The 22,077-nt window shown below is 27.2% G+C and overlaps 5 protein-coding genes across 8 annotated transcripts in view; 1 reads left to right on the top strand and 4 right to left on the bottom strand.

The window, feature by feature from the left end:
• Positions 1 to 1,679: 1,679 nt before the first annotated feature.
• On the bottom strand, positions 1,680 to 6,016 carry LOC118070802 (uncharacterized). Its single transcript, XM_035089619.1, has 6 exons — positions 4,106 to 6,016; positions 3,961 to 4,032; positions 3,488 to 3,577; positions 1,963 to 2,034; positions 1,805 to 1,894; positions 1,680 to 1,736 (listed from the first exon to the last, which is right to left on the bottom strand). Exons 1-6 carry the CDS (start codon positions 5,081 to 5,083, stop codon positions 1,680 to 1,682), a joined length of 1,359 nt encoding a protein of 452 aa, XP_034945510.1. The 5' UTR covers positions 5,084 to 6,016.
• Positions 6,009 to 7,714, bottom strand: LOC118070812 (uncharacterized). Its single transcript, XM_035089630.1, has 3 exons — positions 7,025 to 7,714; positions 6,505 to 6,745; positions 6,009 to 6,440 (listed from the first exon to the last, which is right to left on the bottom strand). The coding sequence occupies exons 1-3, from the start codon at positions 7,211 to 7,213 to the stop codon at positions 6,058 to 6,060; spliced, it is 813 nt and encodes a 270-aa protein (XP_034945521.1). The 5' UTR covers positions 7,214 to 7,714; the 3' UTR covers positions 6,009 to 6,057.
• On the top strand, positions 7,682 to 9,542 carry LOC118070801 (aldehyde dehydrogenase, mitochondrial-like). Its single transcript, XM_035089618.1, has 5 exons — positions 7,682 to 8,217; positions 8,353 to 8,972; positions 9,055 to 9,159; positions 9,317 to 9,418; positions 9,486 to 9,542. Exons 2-5 carry the CDS (start codon positions 8,937 to 8,939, stop codon positions 9,540 to 9,542), a joined length of 300 nt encoding a protein of 99 aa, XP_034945509.1. The 5' UTR covers positions 7,682 to 8,217; positions 8,353 to 8,936.
• Positions 9,543 to 9,660: 118 nt separating this feature from the next.
• LOC118070800 (uncharacterized) lies at positions 9,661 to 10,482 on the bottom strand (the record flags this gene model as incomplete). The annotated part of the gene is made up of 3 exons (XM_035089617.1): positions 9,661 to 10,063; positions 10,145 to 10,260; positions 10,360 to 10,482. Coding segments are annotated over 3 exons (642 nt in total), but the record flags the coding sequence as incomplete, so codon positions are not given.
• A 5,931-nt stretch (positions 10,483 to 16,413) lies between these two features.
• LOC118070815 (atrial natriuretic peptide-converting enzyme-like) overlaps positions 16,414 to 22,077 on the bottom strand; it is a 45,801-nt gene continuing 40,137 nt past the window's right edge. For 2 of the 4 annotated variants that reach the window (XM_035089638.1, XM_035089641.1), the window contains 7 exons: positions 20,783 to 21,070; positions 19,254 to 19,395; positions 18,785 to 18,966; positions 18,504 to 18,693; positions 18,151 to 18,434; positions 17,854 to 18,002; positions 16,414 to 17,643 (listed from right to left, as the gene is read on the bottom strand). In XM_035089638.1, coding sequence (XP_034945529.1) covers positions 17,455 to 17,643; positions 17,854 to 18,002; positions 18,151 to 18,434; positions 18,504 to 18,693; positions 18,785 to 18,966; positions 19,254 to 19,395; positions 20,783 to 21,070 — 1,424 coding nt within the window. In that variant the 3' untranslated portion in view covers positions 16,414 to 17,454. The remainder of the gene's footprint in view (positions 17,644 to 17,853; positions 18,003 to 18,150; positions 18,435 to 18,503; positions 18,694 to 18,784; positions 18,967 to 19,253; positions 19,396 to 20,782; positions 21,071 to 22,077) is intronic. The other 2 variants (XR_004690805.1, XM_035089640.1) reach the window with 2 other exon arrangements.

Raw genomic sequence — 22,077 nt, 5'->3', positions numbered from 1 at the left:
AAATTATTAGTCGATGAGCAGTAAAATTATTGAATCAAAGAAAGAAAAATTCTCAAAAAAGTAATAAATTTTCTATGGACTACAATAAATTTTATTTGTATTTTTATTAAAAAATTAATATCGATTGGATTATTTTTATCGATTCCTATTAATATTTTGGTAATAATTTTATTAATTGTGGACTATTCCAGAATTAAAGTGATTAGGACGATGGAAGAGGTAAATAATTGTTACAATTTTTTTTATTCATGATAAACATAGTATTGAACATATAACTTAAAATTACATCCATGTTTTTACAATGAATTTGACATTATTCGATCCATAAACTATATTAGTTACTATCAAATTAATGAAAGTATTTAAAAATATTACTTCCCATTCATAAGTATTATCTAAAATTTCAAAACTGAAAAAGGTTTTTTATTTAAATAAAATACCTTTTCCAGTATACACTAAATCGTTTTTAAAATACAAAGTAAAATATCAATAAGGTACTTAATAAAAAATTCGCTAAACGTTGCACGTAACGCCGTAGCTTTGCCGCCACGATGCCGTTGGGGAACCAGGCGACACCCCATTGTCGTACAGCCTTGCTGATGCTGAGTCTGAAACCAGGACCCTTGAGGTAACCGGTAGAATCTCCGAAGGTAGGATGATTTCTTGTGGAACTGGAACGACCTCTTAGGTTGACACCAGGCCTATAGATCTTGCCTACCTAAGGCTGAGGAAACCGGGGGATCCATGGGGCTTAGCGGAATCTCCAAAGCAGAAATTAACGTTCTTTCGTACCACCATATATACATATATATTGGAAATCGACAGGGACTGTTACGGGGCTCAGAAGGGAACCAAGGCAACTTGGGAACCTAGGGAACCTGCAGGCCTAAGACATAAGATGACCGCCTTTACTGTCCAAACAGACCCTGTACAATGGCCCCGTGGCTAAGTGTAGGGGAAGGCGGGACATTCTAAGACACCTTCCATGAAAAAAAAAAAAAACGCAGTAGCTTATACAGAAACTGTTGAATAAATTTATCAGTATTTAAATACAATTACACTATTTGTATTTCTATCTAAATACTTTCTGCTGGTATCTTCAGCAAGTATATACTTGCTTGAAGATATCTATTTAAATTAGCTAGGCTGTATTTGTATTTATATTTCAAAGACTTTATGAATAATTGTATTTGTATTTAAATACCTTTACAAAATCCAATATTTGTATCTGTATTTAAATACTATACGGAGTAAGAGCATTTGTATTTAAATTCTTTTCAAAAGATATTTTGTACAAGTCTGCAAACTTGTTCAGTCTCTTCTCGAATTTTTTTCTTCAAAAAAAGTCATTATATTTTCTTCTCAATTAACGTTGGATAACAACTTCCTTAATCAGCAGTTGACGTATTAATTAAAAATGAATTCCTTAAGCAACTTCGGTGATAAGAATAACTTAAGAATTATCAGTTGTTGCAAGGTTCACCATAATCATTATATCATTAAAACAATAGACTTAAAATATGTACAATGTTGTTTCTAAGTTACTTTATAGTTTTATTCTGCCCTATTTGAATGTTAATATCAGATGTTTCTACGGTTTCTGTATTAATATCTAAGATTATCCAGGTGTGGATTATTTGAATAATCAACTCTGGTCTATTTTTTCGTTTATTATATTCTTATTTCGATTGAAATTGGAGAAAGATAACAAGATAAGTAATAGTACTTCCTACCATCTGTAAGAAAAAATAAAAACTAAATTAATAGTCCAGAGTTAATTGATTCTGCTTTCGTAATTACTTACTGAAAATAGTAAAGAGCCATCCAATGGAATAATTCCGTATGCAGTGAAGTTTATTTTTCGACGCAAAAGGTCATAAGAAAAATCCATCAGCTGATCCATATGAAAAAGATATTCAAATTTAAATGGTTAAGTTAATCATTTTTGTTAAGCTTAATTACCGCATTCTCCATGTCTTCAGACATTGAACATAGATTCAAGAGCCAATGAAGATTATCTGGAATAATGCTAATCTGAAAGACAGGATATTATACTCATTATTTGACAAATCATTTACCAAGCATGAGTTTGGAAATTTCAGAGTTAAAATTACCTCTCTTTTAATATTATTGACAGCAGTAATTAATGTAATGAATGCTGAAGCTATGGTGATAAACCACATAGTTTCAATAATTACGTCTTGTAAACTTGAATCTTGGACGAAAAAAAATTTATGTAATTCGTAGTACGCGGTAAATGTCATTGATAGACCGAAGGAAATAACACATAGTATCACAGGGATAGCATAAAAATAGGATAATTTATCAAAAATGTCACAAAGATGATTATACACATATTTGAAATTCACAATATGACATTCAGAATTGTCCCTCATAGGCAATTTGCTGATGAAAATATTTCGTATTTTGATATTATCTGAAATATTCCCGAAGTTCAAAATTTCCCTGTTTATCAATTTCAGTTGGTGATCAATCACCTCAAATATCAGTGCATATTGAATCAGCACCCATGTACTAGCGACTACGGAGATGCACCAAGTAAATGTACACACAATATTTTCATATGGAAGTTGTAATGCTATTAATACTGTACTGACTCCAATATTTATTACGAAAATGAATCCAATTCTTGGAGTAACTTGCCAATTATATTTGATAGAATTATTCAACATTTTTCCTACTTTAATAAGCTCTTCACTTATATAAAAGACGGTATTTTTATGTAAAATGTATAATATCCACACACAATTTATACTGTAAAATTGATATTTTGATATTGCTATATGAGCGGCTCTTATTACTATTGGCATTTTTGAAGATTTATTTAATTCCAGAATATACTGAAAAGCGTATATGTTGCTTAAATAATTAAAAACAAGAATGATTATACTGTAAGTTATTCCCCATATTGAAACACTCATAACTTCCTTTGTATCATTGCTCATTCTTCCATCTGAATTAGAGTGTGGATGAATTGCCCATGATGAGAAATTTATCTTCCATGGTAGCAATCCTAGTATTTTGAACACGAATAAATTACAATAGACGAAAAGAGTATTAAAACAAAGGTACTTGGAGAACATTTTTCAAAATTTGAATATTACATAATGGACACTAATGCTGTAACATTGTAAATTGAATTGACATTGCCAGGACTGTTACAATTATTCTAATGACTTGTGATAACATCAACAAGTCAATAAGTGGTATTCTATATACAACCTAATGTATTAAGTTTATTATCTAGCTATTGATTGTAATTATTTGTTCAATTCCTTTTATTTTTACATAATTTCCATGCTAGTATGGAAGAATTTATCTGGCTAACTGGAATTGGACAATAAAAACCACATACGTCATCATGCTTCCAAGAATCTAGAAAAGATATTTTTTTTGAATTTATTTGAGATACAATAATTTTAATATTCATCATTATTTTATTCGTATGTTTTTGGTTGATACAAACTGATGATAACAATGAACCATCCAAATTAATTACTCCATAAATACCAAAATCTGCTTTTCGATTCAAAAGTTCTTGAGAAAATCGAACCAACTGTAATATTAGATGTTCTCCAATGAATTAAAATTTTATTTTGCTCTCCCGGGAAAAAATAAAATAGATTTACTTAGATCTATCTTTTGGCACAATTAGATCTACTTTGTTCTGTATATATCTGTTTTGATCACTATAAATCTTCTGTGATCTTTGTAGATGTATTAAATTTTTTTTATCATCAAGATCAATGGAGATCTCCATAGACATACAGTAATTTTTGTAGATATACAGTGATCTCACTAGATATACATAGATTTACTTAGATCAAATTTTCTTGAGTTTTTTAAATATGAGTAGATTAAATTAGATCTAAAAAACGGCGAAAATGTGGATCTATGTAGATCTATTTTATTTCTTTCCTGGGCTTTGAATTATATTACCGCATTTTCAACTTCTCCTGATGTCGTACATGAATTCAAAACCCAATGAATATTTTCAATAGTTTGCTTCATCTGTAATAGAAATTGTTTGTTCTGTCATAAATTCTGAAAACTAAGATTTTTTCAAAGACTCATGTATTATTACCTTTCTTGAAGTATTGTTGACCATAGCAGCTAATGTCAAAAGTGGACATATTATAACGATATACCAAAGATCATCCACCATATCTCTTGTCTGTTTATTTTCAGCAAATACATTATACAACAGTATATAATAAGAACAAAATACCAAGATGGATACAAAATAAATTAAACTAAATAATATAGGTAATCCAAAAAAACTTGTGAGATTATTATTTGCATTCCATAATTCAATGTAGGCATATTTTAAGTTTATTATTTGTGATAAAACTGATTTCTGAATTGGCCATTTCGTTACTGAGAATATTTGAAATTCATATTTTTTTGAAATCTTTCCAAGCTTTAAAATTGTTCGATTAATATTTTTCAAACGTTCATTAATTAAATTTAATGACATTGAATATTGTACCAATATTAAAATACTAACGATTGTTGGTATTGTCCAGTCAACCACTGCTGAAGGGGGCCAATGCATTCCACTATTTATCAACACAAAAGTACATACTAAGAAATTTAAAATGATAATATAATAGGGATAAACATTCTTATTAAGCTCATATTCAACACAATTTGTTAATATTGTATCGACATTTCTTAATTGGATACCAAATAATATTATTATTTGTTGACGTAAAACATACATAGACCACATACAAATCACAGATATATTTTGTAAAATTACTATGCCAAGTTGGGCATATTTGACTGAATCAGAAAGAAGTATTTGATCATAGAATCCTTTTATGTTTGGAAATACAACTATATATATAATAATTTGAGTAATTATTAGAATAATATTATAAGCTGATCCCCAAAATGAAATAACAAATGGACTATCATTGATCTCTGTTCCACGTTTTTCATTCAATTCTGAAATTCTTATACTCCAAGGCATAAGGCCTACTATTGTCCAAAAATATATATTGAAATAAAGAAAGAGTTTGGTTCCCAATCCAATTGGACTTTTTGTATTATTTTTCATTGTTTTATATTCAATATTGTTTTATCATACACAAATTTGAAATGTTTATTTTATAAAAGCTTATAGATTTTAAGTAAAATGATCTTTAATTTATATAATAATATTTTAAATTTGAACAAAATTAATCATTGATTGTAAAATGTTTTGACTTCACCACTTCTTCAATTCGTAACATTTGCAATATTGTCATAAAACAGACCATTACCATAATAAAAAGCTTCTCGACAGATAATCGATTATAATCTATGACATAAATTATTTTGATTAATTTCATACAAAGTCTAGTTACTATTTTTCATTCATAATTGACTATTTTTACAATCTAATAATAGACCTGAATAATAATAATTAATTCAATCATAAAAATATAATTAATTTAATAATTATAAAACCTTGAATTTATTTAGAAAATTATGTTCCATTATTTTTTATGAAAGGAATTATTTTTTTTTTTATAAATATATTATTTTATTTATAAAAGTACAATATACCTAACTGGACAGAACAAATAAAATACTTAAAACTTTCCAGCCTTCCGTTTTAACTATCAAGAAAGATTAAGTCGCAATTGACATCAATTATGAGTCGTAGAACTTAATTTCATCTTCGTACTATACATGCTTAAAATCCATTGTATTCATTAAATTTCTAAAAAGTAGATCCATAAATATATCGAATAATATTCATTATCTCACTATTTGCTTTGTATTTGTTGCAATTATTATAAAAGATACAATCATTATCTACTTTTTAACATTAATTATTAGCTTTTACGACAGTTTTGTCTGTCGATCATGTAACACACATGATTCATCATTATTATTACCATTATCATATTTTATAATCACATAAATTATGCTTTGTCAAGATAAATATTCTTCTTCTTATTAATAACATTCGAAATTATAAAAATATATTACCAACAAATTTTAATGGTGATTTAAATAAAAAGTGCTATGATAGCTTTGATAAATTTAACAAAAATTTCTAACGAAAGAATAAAGTAATGAAAATATTACTAAGTAATGGATGTATTGATGATTAATTGTTGAAGTAGTGCTAGACCTACATGTTGACTTGATGCCTGATATACCAATGCCTCGACGTTTTAACAATTTGTGAATTCCATTTATACTGCTTTTATCTAGTCTATGCTGACGAGCTAGTAGAATAGAATAATACCGTAGTTGATTTTGCTGCTGCTGCTGTTCTTGATTATTGTTGTTATTATCATTACTATTTGCATCATGAGAAATTGATGGACAAAAAGTTAAAAGAACGTGTTGTGCCACTGCTTTTGTCACCACCACAGTACCATTGAATTGATTATAATACTTATTATTGTCAACAATACTTCCTGTAAAAAAATTATATTTGTAAACCATTTTTTTCTTTTTAAAGAAATTTTCATTTTTTTTTACCATTCTGTGGATATACTGAGACCCAGAAGCCATCGGATTTGTAGTCAGACACGGGTATGCGAAAGGTGTATTCAAGATTACCATACTCCTCAGTCCAAAGAAGTCTCAAGAAGCCTTTTTCGTCAAACTGGATATAGACTATTGGACAAATATTGATGATAACTGACATACCAATGTCTGAGATGTCTACAGATGATTTTTTGTGCTCGAGAACTTCTACCACGTACCATTTTCCTATCATCTATAATTTTTAATAATTCTTTTTTATATTCTAATCAATTAAAATAATATTCATTGATGAACATCAAATTATAAAATAATCAATAAATACGAATCCAAGGAGAATTTTCTTGAAATGTTTATGCAATTATTTAACTATGCATTTATTCGATTAGCATCTTATTATTGATTTTTACTTTCAAATGATTACTTATTTTACCATCTTAATTATTTAGAATTTTTATTCAACTTTGCATGTTGTATGTTATTCCATTAATTATTAACCAACATAAATGCTTACTTTTTCAAGGTTTAAATCCTCTTGTGGTTTAAGATCAAGTGCACAATAAGCAGCAGCTGATATAAATGAGTTATTCCAAGATCTATCAACTGAATAATTATTCGTCTGTGTGATAATCATACAAAATAACAAAGTTGCAAGCTGAATATTACTGTAATCACAATTAATCCACCACCACTTAATTGCCATTGTTTTGTGTGTGTCTATAATTTCATATCTCTATTAAACATTCGTCACAATATTTTATGTATAAACAAAAATAATCATACACTTCTCATAGATAAAATTCAAAAGAAATAATAAATTATTCCATGTTGAGTAATTTAAGTTTCATGAAAATATTATTTAATTATTATACAATAAATACAAGGAGTACAATAAGTCATTTTTGCAATATGTAGGCCATAAAAATTTCAGCGAAATCATTATTATCATTGATAAATACAATTTACAATAGTTATTATTTGAGAACAATTCCAACAATGATTATTATTGTGATCATTAAAATGATTGTTTTTTATTGTCATTAATTTTTTATTGTATTTCTAACTGCTGCAACAACACAACTACCAAGCACTCTGAATTGATAATGATACTGGATGCTGACAACTACTATACGCCGCGCCCTCCAATATAATACTGTACCATCTACGCGTAGTCAGTTGATTCTCGTACAATTTATGTACTTACACTTAATTGTCTTAATATACGTGATATAAAAAGACATGTGTTCGCATTACTATGGTATTGTATAACTGTGGCTGGACAAAAGTTTTATTCATGTGGGATGACGTGGTTATTTTCAGGATGTTTATCGAATATTGGTCTAATTATATAATCTTTGATTATATCTGCTAGCATTATTAATGCTAATCAGAACTATACTCTTTTGCAGCGTTTTTTATTTGAAGAAAGACATAATATAAAGTAAAAGTCTAATTTTGCTATAATAATATTGAATCTGTGTTTACTCCATTGAAGAAATGGTTCCCCAGCGAATTGGATTGACGTCTAGTTTTTCAAAAATTCGAGACTATAATCAATGGTTTTTTGACGTCAATATTAACATAACTTTTTTCAAAATAGATATAAAATTGATCTCAAATATAGCATCAATTTTATTTATATCAAGACTAAATAGGAGCTTAAATTTTTTTAGACTCGATTTGACGTCCAAAATAGTAAAATCGAGGGTATGTATATATCCATTATTAATCGTTTAACTTTATTTTGGTTATCCAAACTATTGATTGTTGAATATTAATTTCGGCTAATCGGATTTTTATGTGATAAAAGAATAGAGGTTCATAGCAACTCTGCTTTTACAGTTACCTGGCGATGCTTTACAGAAAAAAAATACAATTTAATCGAAATTGTGCCCCGATTTCACAATTTTCGAGGCAAAATCGGCACTAAAAAATAAAATGGTTCTCATAAAACCCCTTTGCCAATATTCAAATAGAAATAGAAAATGATGAATTCTCTTTTCGATAATTAATTTAAACGTCTGATCAGAATACCTTATTACTTGAAACAATCAAATATAAGGAATTAACCCTTTCTTTTCAAATTGGCTGTTATATAATCAGCCTGTACATAATTCAAGGTAAGTCTAAATTTTATTATTATTTCAAGTGTAATTTTTGTGACTTAACTTTTTAGCTCTTATTTAGCGCACTTCTTGCAACGTTTTTGTATCAAAAAAAAATTATTTTTTATCACACGTGTGGGGTAACTACTTGGTTACCGCACGGTAACTTAGCGATTGACTACTCTAGGCCTACGGACAATAAAACACGATAAATTTTAAATAACGCATGAGACATTGAGAATAACGCACGGATGTCTAAAATGAAAGAAAATTGTAAATATTAAATATTATTGTTGATGATAATAATTGAATTTGTTGAAAATGGCAAACTCAAATCCATCGATTAAATATACACAGGTAAAGATATTCATTGATTGATTTACTTAGTTGTGAGAAAATAAAGTGATTCAATATTTCATGTAAATTTCAATCATTTCAGTTGTTCATCAATAACGAATTCGTAGATTCAGCCAGTGGAAAAAAATTCCCAACATACAATCCTTCAAATGGAAATGTAATCACACAAGTATCAGAGGGAGATAAAGTAATTATCTCAAATATTTTATTTTTCAATGATAATAGTGATAGTGGAATACAAATATTTTACTTACACTTTTCTTGAATAAATGAGAAGAATAAAGGGATCAAGTATTCAGTGATTTACACTTAGCATCAATAATAAAATTAATTAATTGTTTTAGGCTGATGTTGATAAGGCTGTGGCTGCTGTACAATCAGCTTTTAAAAGAGGATCACCATGGCGTTTAATGGATGCCTCTCAACGTGGAGTATTAATCAATAAGGTATCAATTTCTTTGAATTGATTAGATGAGTATTGAAATTGTTAATCATTAATTTATTCTATAAAAGTTGGCTGATCTTCTGGAAAGAGATGTTGACTACATTGCTAGTTTAATATTGGTCTAATTATATAATCTTTGATTATATCTGCTAGCATCATTAATGCTAATCAAAACTATACTCTCTTGCAGCGTTTTTTATTTGGAGATCTGTAATGTATTTTTTTTCTTCGATTCTTATTTTTCTTAGAGACTATTTTATTTTTATTCTTAGTTGATCTCGCGATAATTCGAACATCTGAACAAGTTCGAAAAGTTTCCTGTGGTCCACATCCAATGGCACTGGTACCATTCATACAAGAGCCCCAGTTGTTTGCTGCTTTCCAATGCCATCGTAGAGAACAATGTTTACAAGTCAAGCCTTTTGGAAGAGTCAATTTAACATCGTGTTTTTGATGCTTAGGTCCTTTGGATTTTTTGATAATGTATTTAAATGTTCCTTGTGAAGTACGAAGAGGATGTTTTCTGAAGCATTCTTCAGTTTCGATGGCATGAGCATTTTTGAGAGGACATATAGCAAATCTAAAGAATCCATTGTGATTCACTGTTATTTTTACAGATGCTGTGAAAGATTGACCTTCAGTATACCTAATGAAAAAATAATTTATTAATAACTTATTCGTCTTTTCTATCTCATTAATAAAAAATAAATACTTGATGTTTACTTACGTTTTTACAATAACTCTTTTCCCGAATTTCCCACCATTTTCATTGGGTCGTGGCTGTTTTAACGAGTAATCATCACCACATGGACCACATTTTCCTTTATTTTTCAAATAATGTACCTAAAAATGATGTCTATTTAATTTTTGCGTTGACAAAAAATAATAACAGATACCAAACAATATTAGTTTTATTTTTGATCAACATAACACACCACCTACGTTAAATCCACCACAGTAGTTCTGATTATCATCATAATTAATTGGAGTTTTGAAACCTTTTCTCCAAGCACTGCCACGATTCACTGGATCCATTAGCATCCCGTGGCCCCAAGAATTAGTAATCAAAAAGATTAATATTAAAACAAGTGGACAGAAATATTTTATTAAAGTATCCATCTTCTTTCAGAAGTTAAAAAAAAAGTAATGTGTTTATAAAAATTTTTTAAAATTTCTTTCCGTCATTTTGATTTTTTAATCAAAGAATTATCAATGACAATTTGATAGAAGTACAATGGCTTCTATTTAATATTAATTGGAAAAGTAATCATTGGAAATAAGTAAATGGGAACTTGATTAAAACATTGCTCAACTAAGATTTCATAATTTTTTGATTCATTAATGAAGCAATATAATAAAATTCTATCAATAGAATGTAAAAGAAAAAAAATAAAATGTAAATAATTACACTAGTATTTGAAGTGATACATATTTTATTATTTAACACATATTTCCATAAATATATTCATTACATTCTTTTCATTTTAAACATAATATATTATTATCCACATAGATTTTATCTCTGTATAAATTTTCTGTACCATAAAAGTATACAGGCTATACATTTAATGAATCTTTTTGTACCAATTCCATTGTAATATCTCAATAAATACATAATATTCTCCACAAATACATAATATTTATTATTTTCATGTTCATCAATATATTCCTGCAGATTATCATGAATATTAAATACACAACTCGATATGTGACTTGATGATTTTATAGATATGCAATTGTGATTTTTTATCTAAACAATTTTCTATCTTGTTCTTTTTTCTATATATGTTCTTCCCAAACTATTTTTTTTTCTTAATTTTTGACTATAAGTATTTATATTGCAATTTTCATCAATTTCTTTACTTCTTGACAATAATTAATTAATTGTTATTATTGTCATCTGCAAAAATATATTTCAAGTAAATGACACACCCTTGTAGTGTTCCTACGAAACTGTTTTTTTCTTTTTTTATCAAAAAATTGCACAATTTTATTCATCTCCAATACTCTTGACCTGCAAGAGTGTGTTTCCTTCGTCATTTTTCTTCGATTAGTTAATTAATTGATCGATCTATTTTTTTTTCAGAAATCTAATCATTTAATTAACTCATCTACTTTTTTATTATTATGAAAACACCAAACTTATCATATTATTTGTGATTTATGGCTCACATTGAAAAGATTACTCCAAATTTTTTGATAACTGTTTTGAATATTTTTTTATTATATTTCGTTTTTTCATGGTAAAATAATCGGCAGTGCAGGTGTCACTACCGAAATAATTAATAATAATTTTGTTATTGTCTTTAAAGGGTTGAATTATGGTACATGAAAGTAATTAGAATACTTGGAATTACTTTTAAACAATTTCTGTAAGCCACCTGACACTTGATTTAATCATTCTTTTATTTAAAATTTGTTTCTAATTATGTCGATAATTTTCTAAGGTATATTTTTCTGTAATTAAGTTGTTTGATTGTTTTAAATCAAAAAATACACCAAGGCGTTTGGCAGCAACAATAGATATCATCACTTTGATAATAAATATATTTTCTATTTGTTTATATTTAATTATGATATCTTTTAAAGCCAATGTATAATCATCACAGTGATACATTACATTACATGCGAACATTTTTTTATCTTTTTTTTCTGTATTTTTTTCTACTGTAATATTCTATTTTTTTAATAATTTTTATATCAACATTAATATACTTTGATTCAACATAAAACCATCTAAATATATTTTTCAATTGATTATCTTTTTATTAACATAAAGAACATTCTTTTTATGATAGTTAATATCGAATATCAGTATATTTAATTGATTAAATATTCATATTTATTGTCTATTTAATTATTATCCTTTTTTGTTATTATTTATTGTCTACCATTGATTGTACGATGACGATTTTTGTGCGCAATGCACATAAATCACTTTAATTAAATACAAAGTTCACAATGTTATATACTATTCTCAGGTATTAAATCTTAAGTGCATCATCCAAATATTTATTTTTATATTTCAATATTGTTTATACTTAAATTTCTATTATCAAACAGTGAGTTTTCTATAAACATATGTCAATATGCTTTTAAATGTTTATTTAATTTTTGCACGACAAATTGAAACAATTTGTCGATTTTCTCTTAAATATATCCTAAAGCTGTACCAAGTTTACTCAGGCGTAAATTTTTTTTAATAGAAAATTTTTTTCGTTTCTTTTTTAACAATTTAAACAGTCAATTAGAATTTAAATTAAATTACAACGAATAATCTTACACAATACATCTTTCTTACAAATTTATTGTTTATTAGTTTCACTGTAAATTTTTCATTTAAAACATTTAAAGTGTTTTAAAATGACGTCACCCATTTGATTAACATTGTAATAACTTTTCAAACACTTCCAAGAGCATTAAATGTTATGACCATGTTAATTAAATGGGTGACGTCATTTTAAAACACTTTAAATGTTTTAAATTAAAACACTACAATTTGCAGTGTTGAAAGAAAAGTTAGTTATTTCTGCAGCATGTGAATATAAATCAGTCAAACAAAATGAATAACTACATTACAACTAATTATTATTTCTTCCAAAGCTTCAACTGAATAGACAGTAATAAATAAAAAATTATCTGCAACACTAGAATTTTTCAAAAATCATTTATTCTATTGTTCAAACTATCATATGTCATTTAATAATATTTTAATATTGATATCCTTATTATCATATATTTTGACTGTTATTAGCATTGACTTGACAGGAGTAATTACAACATTCTTTGTAGATCATATATTATAAATATTAGTATTAATTACTTTTTATTCAGTTAGTATATGACAGATGCTTCTAATTTGTGCGCAACAGTTCATTTATGTAATAATGCCTAATTGCTTATTAACAAATTCGCACGGTAAGCAACAAACTCTAATAAATAGATCATTAGTTTAAATCATCTCAATTTTTAATACTATTCTACAACTTAAAACACTTTAATAATAATTTATTAAATATTGACTATATCAAATTGACTCTGATGATTGATTAATTTAACAAGACCATAACATACATAAAATATATAGATGATTTTTTGTTAAAATAGTTTAAACAATTAAAATTAAATTGTCTAACATAATAATTTAATTTTATACTGAAAAATTTAATCAATTGCCATACAGCAATTATTTATTATTTTATATCTATTTATTAATTCTATTTCTGTTATTATTTATTATCATATTATTCAGTATGTATCATATTAATATTATTTATAAAATATATTTTGATAGTGGAATTTATTCTCATTAGGTTGTTATTTTTTTGATCGTTTCAGAAATTATAACTATGGATATTGTTAATTATTTTTATGTATATGCATAGCTGAAACAGTAATACTTTGTTCTAAGATAAGCACCACAATGATTAATTATTATTACGTTAATTATTTTTATCGATACAAGCCCGTTATTAATGGATTCTATGTTTAAATATCTCGTTACAGAGTATCTTTAGAAAGTCATAATGTTGAAATAAATTTCTATAGTATTAATTTTTTCATTATTATTAAAAATTTTTCCCAAATAATTAAAGAGCATTCCGTAATTAAAAATAATAAAATTTAATCAGGATATTTAAACATAAAACCCTATTGATTTATTACTAGCCTTAAAATTAATCTTATAATTCTAATAAAAATTCTAAATTCCCAATTTACTGATTACACTATAACTTACTTATAGATATTAATTACAGTATTGTCAATGACACTCGTTAAAATTTTTATCTAATTATATTATTATTATATTTATTGAATATTTTTTTCTTATCAACTAATTTCTTAACTCATAAATTATTGTCCATCGTGGAACGTTAATCTTAAATTATTTATTGTCTGTTCACACAGTATTGTCGGTTATTAATTAATATTTTATTATTACTTGTTGTCTGGATACTAAGGAAGACAATCATCATGATTTTTTCCATCTGCATTAGCACAAGCAGAGTAAAACCAATAAATCATAAACAAAGTTTATTAGAAACTTGATAAATAAAAAGTTTTTCTTCAATTATTCATTAAACACATGATTGATTTATCGGAATTTGTTTTAATCTGTTTTACCAACAATACCATATTAATTTTATTTATTGTCAAATACTTAACTGTAATTTAATTAACAAGATATCTAGATTCATAAAAATAAAATGTTAGACTTTATGCAATTTATGTGCATAAAATATAACATTATATGAAACATTGATTTTTTTTTGTGCGAATTAAAAAGTGCAGGTGCATTTTATATCCCTAGAATTCAGTCAACATTACTTAATATCTAAGTATAGTTGATTAATGCTGATTACGTATTTTAAGATAATGTTATATTAATATCTTTCTTCTTAAGATTAAAAAGTCATTAATTTTCAATTTAAATTCTTACCCTCAAGTATATTATGTTTTAACACAATAGTTATCATATAATTTATTTTAATTTAAATGATCTAGGAAATCCGCTTATGATAATGCAGCCAAAGACTTGGAATTATCCTCATTATTTGATAAATTAATTTCAATTTTCTCTTTTACTTGACAATTAATTCATAGACAATATCAAAATATCTACTGAATATTAATATTAAAAATTTAATAAATTCGGTTGAATAATAAATGTAGGATATTATGTTAAATTGAACATTAACGTCTTGCTCTATTAATAATAATCCTATTTATTGTGGCAGAAGCTGTGCAATCTAAGTGCAAATTGAATTTAAAAAAAAAAAACCCTAAGTCTAGCAGAAGCTCCTAAATTTATGCATGATTATTATTATTTTCATTATAATTTTAATTCTAGTTTATTTATTACCTTATATAATATATTTTTATATATACATGTACACTAAAAGGATATCTATGCCCAAGTAAAATCACGAAAGCTACATTTCTCACAAATATCAGTGAGTATTAATGAAAGAATATCTCCATAAAAAATAATTCATATTACTTTTTATCAAGTTCAAACTAAATATACTAGTTACGAATATGAAATCGAATAAAATACCTGCATTTTATAATCATATTTCACTTCCAACAAAAGCATGAATTATTTTAAACTGACAGCCCAAAAATATGTATTCATGAATATATTACAATTGCGTTTAAGAAACTTATTTAGTGAATTATTGTATAAACTCTCAAAATAACTCTTTTATTCAGTGAAATATGATTGTATGAAAATAATGTTCTTTTTTTCTTACTTCAATAAATTGAAAGAAGAATGTGCAACTTTATGGAATCTAAAAGATAAGAGACTTATTAAATATGTCGTCTGCTAGAGAAGCTTATATTCAGTCAATTCGATTGAAGAAAAACAATTCTCTGTGAAGCAGTTTAAATTCACAGAATAAATATCTAAAAAAGCGTCAATTCGATTGCATTACTGTTTTCAGCAATATTCCTCTTGTCAAAATAAGATATATTTAAAATAATAAGACTAAAGTTACTACTTTATGATTGAAAAAAAATTTCATTTATTGTACCGAAGATATTTTTTCAAAGCTTTTTTCAATTTTAAACGATCTAATTATATGTGAAATAATTTTCATCACGAAATCGATCAATTTTATAATACTCATTTATTGTCATGAATCAATGGGTATATCTGCACGAGTTCTAAAGTGTAAAAATAGACAATAGACTTCAAAATTTTTTTTTTGTAAAAATTCTTTTGACATTCGTTTTATTTATGTTTATAGATTCACTATATAAATTATCTTTCTTTTTCATTTATTTTAATTCTCATAAACGCTTGTGACGTCATAAGAATCATTAGTAATAATTACATGTTTCGAAAAGATGTCTTACATCACTTTGTGACTTTTTTTTTTATTAAAAATTCATTTATTTATAAAGTAAAAATATTTTTTTTCACGCATCAGATGCGTAAATTTCTTTATTTCTTCGATACTTTTTTTCATTACAAAAAGTATATATACGCATTATTTAAATATTTATTATTATTTATCTGTTATCAGCATTCATCATATTTTTCCATTTAATTTTATTTTTAATATGTTTCAATATTTTTTCATCCTCTTGTTGCAACAGCGCGTCAAAAACAAACTCTTAATCGTATATGAATTCAATATTCAATTAGAATACAAGTATCTATTCATAAAAACATCAAAAGTAGTCAAATTATCATGGAACCAAACACAACCGTTAACACATTGTATTGATACATCAACACAAAATCCAGTTTATTGGTTAAAAACAAATTTCAATGAAATATAAACAATATATTGTATTGTTCACTAAATAAATATATTTATCTTTAAATCCTTTTGATTTCTTTCATCTCGTAATATCTATTTGACCTACACATTTGTAGCGTATTACTTATAAAAATGAGTAATTGAGTTTTATTATCTCGTTCACAAACATGTTGTCTTGTTTTAGATAAGCTTGTATTTTTTTACTTCAAAGAAACTCAATTGATTTCTCGAAAGGGCAGTATCACTTTGTTAATATTCTATTACTAGAACATCTCTGTTAAATGCTGAATCAACTACTTTCTTAAACTGAATCAGTGAAAACTACTGCAATTCAGTGAATATTCACTGATTGCCAGTGTCAATCATATCACTAAAAGAATCAGTCATTAGATTGGCACTGGATATCAGTGAATATTCACTGATTCGCAGTAGTTTTCACTGATTTAGTTTAAGAGAGTAGTTGAACAAACGTTCAAGAGAGTATTTTGAATGATTAAAAACGTATGCAATTTAATATAAAATATAAATGGTTTATTTTTATTCCATAAATTCAATTTTTTATGTTTAAAATCAAATATAAACAAGAAATAAATTTTAATTAATTATTTTTTATCTGTTTATTCCATCAGAATACTCTCTTCTTGACATGCTTCAAAAGCGTTGTGTTTCAAACTCACCATCATTTAACTTTTATGTTCATTTTATTGTCTTCTATACCCATTTGTCTTCTTCTTTCTTCTCTTTTAGTTCAGCAGCATTATTGAAATTAGTCCGTCCTACTATCAGAATACTTCGACATTTGTGCGTAAATCCAGGGAACATATTTCGGTACATATGCATACACTCCAGGTAATTTAGGATGAGCACATTTTATACCCCAACTAACAATTCCACCAACAAACCAGCGATCCTTATCGTTCTCATCTCGACATAAAAGTGGGCCACCGGAGTCGCCCTGAAAAAAAATATCATTTTGGAGTTTATTATCTATTTTTGCATAAATTTGTTGTATTAAAAAGATAATACGAATAATATTATTATTAAAAAAGTTTCTCTAAAAAGACATGATATAAAGTAAAAGTCTAATTTTGCTATAATAATATTAAATCTGTTTTTACTCCATTGAAGAAATGATTTTATTTAGATTAATGGTCATTAAATTTACCTGACAAGCATCTTTTTTGCCTTCTGGATATCCGGCACAGATCATCCCATCGGTAACATTCAATTCTTTATGTTCAAGCCAAGCATTACAAAGTTCTCGTTTTAAAACAGGTACCTCAACTTCATTCACTGCTGGTTCATATTTTGAAGCTGTAACGAATGTTTTTAACTTAGCTAATAATATTTGATAAAGTTCATATTTTTATAATGATTATTAAAACAATTCTGATAAATCTAATTTGTTCAATTTAAATAACATATTTGAAAAATTTATAGTGATTAAATCGTTGATACTCACCATCAGTATCTTCTTTTTTCCCCCAGCCAATAACAGTACAAATAGTCCCTGGAGCCAACTCCATGCTTGCTTTTGGCAAACAAACAGGTCTCAAATGTTCATGAAAGTTAACTCGCTCTTTCAACTGGAAAAGAGCCACGTCATTGTCATGAACAACCCCCAAATTGTAACTAGGATGAGGTATGACTCTCTTCACTTTTAACTTTTCTCCAAAATAACTGTGAGAATGTCGTCTGGTGATACCCAACTGAATTGTCCAATCAGACAATATGGAATAGCTGAAACTGATTCATTAACACACTCGAATTTTTAAGAAAGTAAATTATTTATTCACACTGATTGGAAATACTTACTTCCCAACACAATGAGAAGCAGTAAGAACCCATTGATCGGAAATGAGAACTCCAGCACAATAAAAAACTTCTTCAGGACCACCAAGGAGTGCTGCCAGAAAAGGCCAATCTCCTGGGACTGATTCTACTCCACCAATTATTCGTTTTTGTACCTTTGCATTCCCGTAGTGATAACGACGTCTGCCACACTCTAGATAATTATATTTTTCTTGTTACTCTTGAAGGGAAACTATAAAAAAATAGTCTTTGACTTGAAGGATGATTATCAGAGTATCTCTTACCAAACTCAGAACACTTCAGTTCAATAGTCGCGTAGTCATCTTCATGAGTGCATGATTGTAATTCTTTTAGAAGATTTTTCTCGCTTTTCTGAGCAAGTCTCCACCGTTGAGAAGTGTCCATAAAAGGCTCACTAAGAGTGCTATTGTCATTCTTCATCAAAAGAACCGAAAAATCCACCGTCCTAGAAAAAAAAATATCTTTTTGACATTTTTTCAATTACATAAACCCATTAGAACATCATTCTTTTTAAAAATATTGATGCTCTGGAGAACATTTAAAATTCTCAAGAGAGCCAGTGAGCGGATTATTATTGTATACCTTGTACTCATCTATCATGATACGCATGAAGAACTTCCAATCGCATTATCGAAGCTTTAGGTTCATGTTGAAATTGACAGCTTTCTTGACTCGCGATTTATATACTTGATTTGGCATTTATAAGATGCGGGAAATGAAGAAGATACTTACGAGTAACCTAAGAGATTGCAAATTGCTTGGCTCAGTGTTGGCTTCCAATATGAAATGCAGGCAGGAATGTATGTTGAGTTCTGAGAGTTGAAAACTTGAAGACGTCCTTTACCAATATCTCCATTGCTTTCACTTAGTCGAACTGGAAATAACGAAACATGATAAAATGATCAAACTGCACAGCTTGATAAAAGTAAATAAAATAATTTTCTTTATCTCTTCTACACGGAAAAAATTTTCTAGGAATTTTTACTAGTCAATTTAGAGTAAATTTTACTAGCCAAAAAAATTAAAAATTAACAATTTTTTTTGGTGAAAATAGCTAAAAAACTTAGGAAAAAATACTAGTTTGGCTGGTATAAATTACCAAAAAAGTAGTAAAAAGTCCTATGCAGGCTGGTAAAAATTTATAGAATTTATTTTTTATTCAATACATCAATTAAATATAATTATACCTACATTAAAGGATTATTTCATACTTTCAGATGTTTTTACTTTACTACGCTAGAACACGTCCGAAGATCGAAGATCGGTCTACCTCATTTATATGATGGTTAATCGCGATTATTGGAAGATGAGTACAATACTTTGTTTCCCGAGTAAAAATAATCAGTTTTTGGGCACGCCTAAAGGAGACCCAATTGAAGCCCACAATTCTTTTCCAGGCCCACAACACGCCCAAATCAGGCCTAAAAATATTTTAAAAATCTAGAAAAAAATCAAAAAAATTCTCATAAAAACTTATCATCAAAGTAACTTTGATGCTACAAATTTACATTTGTAAAAATTTATTGTCATCATTGTCGAATATGATCTTAGAGAATGGGCCTGATATGGGCGTGTTTTAGGCTTGCAAAATAGTTTTGGGCTCGAATTAAGCGTGTTGTGGGCCTAGAAAATATTTTTAGGCCTGATTTGGGCGTGTTTTAGGCCTGCAAAATATTTGTGGGCTTCAATCGGGCCTGCATGGGGCTTATTTTTCATTTTGGGCGTGTTATGGGGTTCTTTTGGGCCTCCTTTTTTTACTCGGGTTATTGCACTACGGAGTCCGACGTTAAATTTTATTTGTTGACTGTTATAAATTTTTTTTTATAAATTTTTACCAGCCTGCATAGGACTTTTTACTACTTGTTTGGTAATTTATACCAGCCAAACTAGTATTTTTTCCTAAGTTTTTTAGCTATTTTTTCCAAAAAAAATTGTTAATTTTTTCCGTGTAATAATTTGCAAATAAATGAAAGTAACTTTAAATGATTTATCAATGACTATTGTTTAGATATTAATTATTTAAATAAATTGCGCGCGTTGACAGACAGCGCAAAACACACTTACAGACAAATAGTTGTATCTCAGTGACAAATTGATCAACTGATGTGAACTTTTTCTTAAATTAAAAACAAATATTCTAAGTTAAAAAAGTGTATATAAAATTTTACTTTTGCTCAATACCTTGAAGAAACCTATTTATTAAAAAATTAATGTTTCTTTTTCTATCAAAATTTCTATTGAATAAAATCAAAAAATCTTACGGCAATTTCGCTCGTCTTGACCCCAAGGACAATCCATGACTCCGTCACATACATGAATAGTTGACATACATCTTCTTTCTCCACAATGAAGTGTTGGCTTGTCAATAACATCTTGAATGCTTAAGTTTTTGCTTTTAGCGTTAATGGAAGATAGTTGGGATGTGGAAGTCAACGCGCAATCCCCGCATCCAATCTCGTCAGTTTGATCGGCGCAATCCACGTGCCCGTCGCACTTCCAATCGACCGGAATGCATCTGGTGCTGTCGCATTGAAAGCCACTGATGCAAACTGCGAACGAGAAAATCAAATAGAGATTCACTAGAACTATGAAAATTATATTCATTCATTCGTAATAAAGATAAGCCACATGTGTGTTCAATGTGTAGGGAATATTTGTAATATTCAGCGAAAAACAATACAGATCCTATTTTACATCAATTAACTGCCTTTATTAATATTCAGGCTGTCATCAATATTTTATTTTTAGTGATGTCTATCAATTATTCTGGTTGAAATGAAAATATTTTTTCTAAAATTTTAAAGAATTATTTCATAATAGATATACTTTTTTTTATTGAGAATTTTTTGTAATAACGTCAAGTATTATTTCCAGTGAATATGATTCAAGTGTTGATTAATATTCAACATATTGAAAAGAATGTAAATTTTTTATCAATTTATTTTCATAAGATAATTAATCCAATTCACTGATTCTTTGTGAAGATAATCTTTGTTCAGATAATTCATTTTTTCATCTGCTTTTAATTAATCCTTAAATAAAAAATGTTATAATATCAAAATTTTAATTAAATAAGTATAAAAATTTTTTCCAATGTAAAATTAATTACACCTTGTCTTGCATTTTCCGTTTCATGTCTGTGGTTATTTCAGTTTAATCTATTTTTCAATTTTATTTTCACCGAAACGTAATTTATTGAATTCTGTAGTAATACTAATAAAATATCTTTCGTACGTAAAAATTGTTATAAAATTGATAATCATTACATATTCACATTCCTTATCTTACTTGTGCTTTCACTAATACTAATATGATGAAATATTTTTTTTCTCTATTTTAGATTGCATGGAGGAGAATATTGAAGTCTTGACAATCGTCTGAATGCAATAAAGCTTGTGATATTCAATTAATGAAGAAAATATAATATCATTTCTCGTAATGATAGCAATGACAATTTAATCTCTTTATGAATTTTAATGGAAAAAAAGCAATCATTAATAGAAGTGTTAATTTACAAAGCTTCTCACATTTATAAAAAATAATTTAATCGTTGCTA

Source organism: Chelonus insularis, unplaced genomic scaffold (genome assembly GCF_013357705.1).
Source record: "Chelonus insularis isolate UGA/USDA-ARS -01 unplaced genomic scaffold, ASM1335770v1 contig_68_pilon, whole genome shotgun sequence".
Lineage (NCBI taxonomy): Eukaryota > Metazoa > Arthropoda > Insecta > Hymenoptera > Braconidae > Chelonus > Chelonus insularis.
This window is presented reverse-complemented; position numbering and strand designations above follow the sequence as displayed.

What these genes read in the sequence shown, in the direction of transcription:
- LOC118070802 (XM_035089619.1), bottom strand. Translation starts at nt 5,083, where the DNA reads ATGAAAAATAATACAAAAAGTCCAATTGGATTGGGAACCAAACTCTTT. An exon ending in TCAACAATACTTCAAGAAAG is followed by an intron (nt 4,033 to 4,105) that starts GTAATAATACAT and finishes TTTCTATTACAG; the next exon opens with ATGAAGCAAACTATTGAAAA. An exon ending in CAGGAGAAGTTGAAAATGCG is followed by an intron (nt 3,578 to 3,960) that starts GTAATATAATTC and finishes CTAATATTACAG; the next exon opens with TTGGTTCGATTTTCTCAAGA.
- LOC118070812 (XM_035089630.1), bottom strand. Translation starts at nt 7,213, where the DNA reads ATGGCAATTAAGTGGTGGTGGATTAATTGTGATTACAGTAATATTCAG. An exon ending in AGGATTTAAACCTTGAAAAA is followed by an intron (nt 6,746 to 7,024) that starts GTAAGCATTTAT and finishes TAAAAATTATAG; the next exon opens with ATGATAGGAAAATGGTACGT. An exon ending in CTCAGTATATCCACAGAATG is followed by an intron (nt 6,441 to 6,504) that starts GTAAAAAAAAAT and finishes ATTTTTTTACAG; the next exon opens with GAAGTATTGTTGACAATAAT.
- LOC118070801 (XM_035089618.1), top strand. Translation starts at nt 8,937, where the DNA reads ATGGCAAACTCAAATCCATCGATTAAATATACACAG. An exon ending in CATCGATTAAATATACACAG is followed by an intron (nt 8,973 to 9,054) that starts GTAAAGATATTC and finishes CAATCATTTCAG; the next exon opens with TTGTTCATCAATAACGAATT. An exon ending in GTGGAGTATTAATCAATAAG is followed by an intron (nt 9,419 to 9,485) that starts GTATCAATTTCT and finishes ATTCTATAAAAG; the next exon opens with TTGGCTGATCTTCTGGAAAG.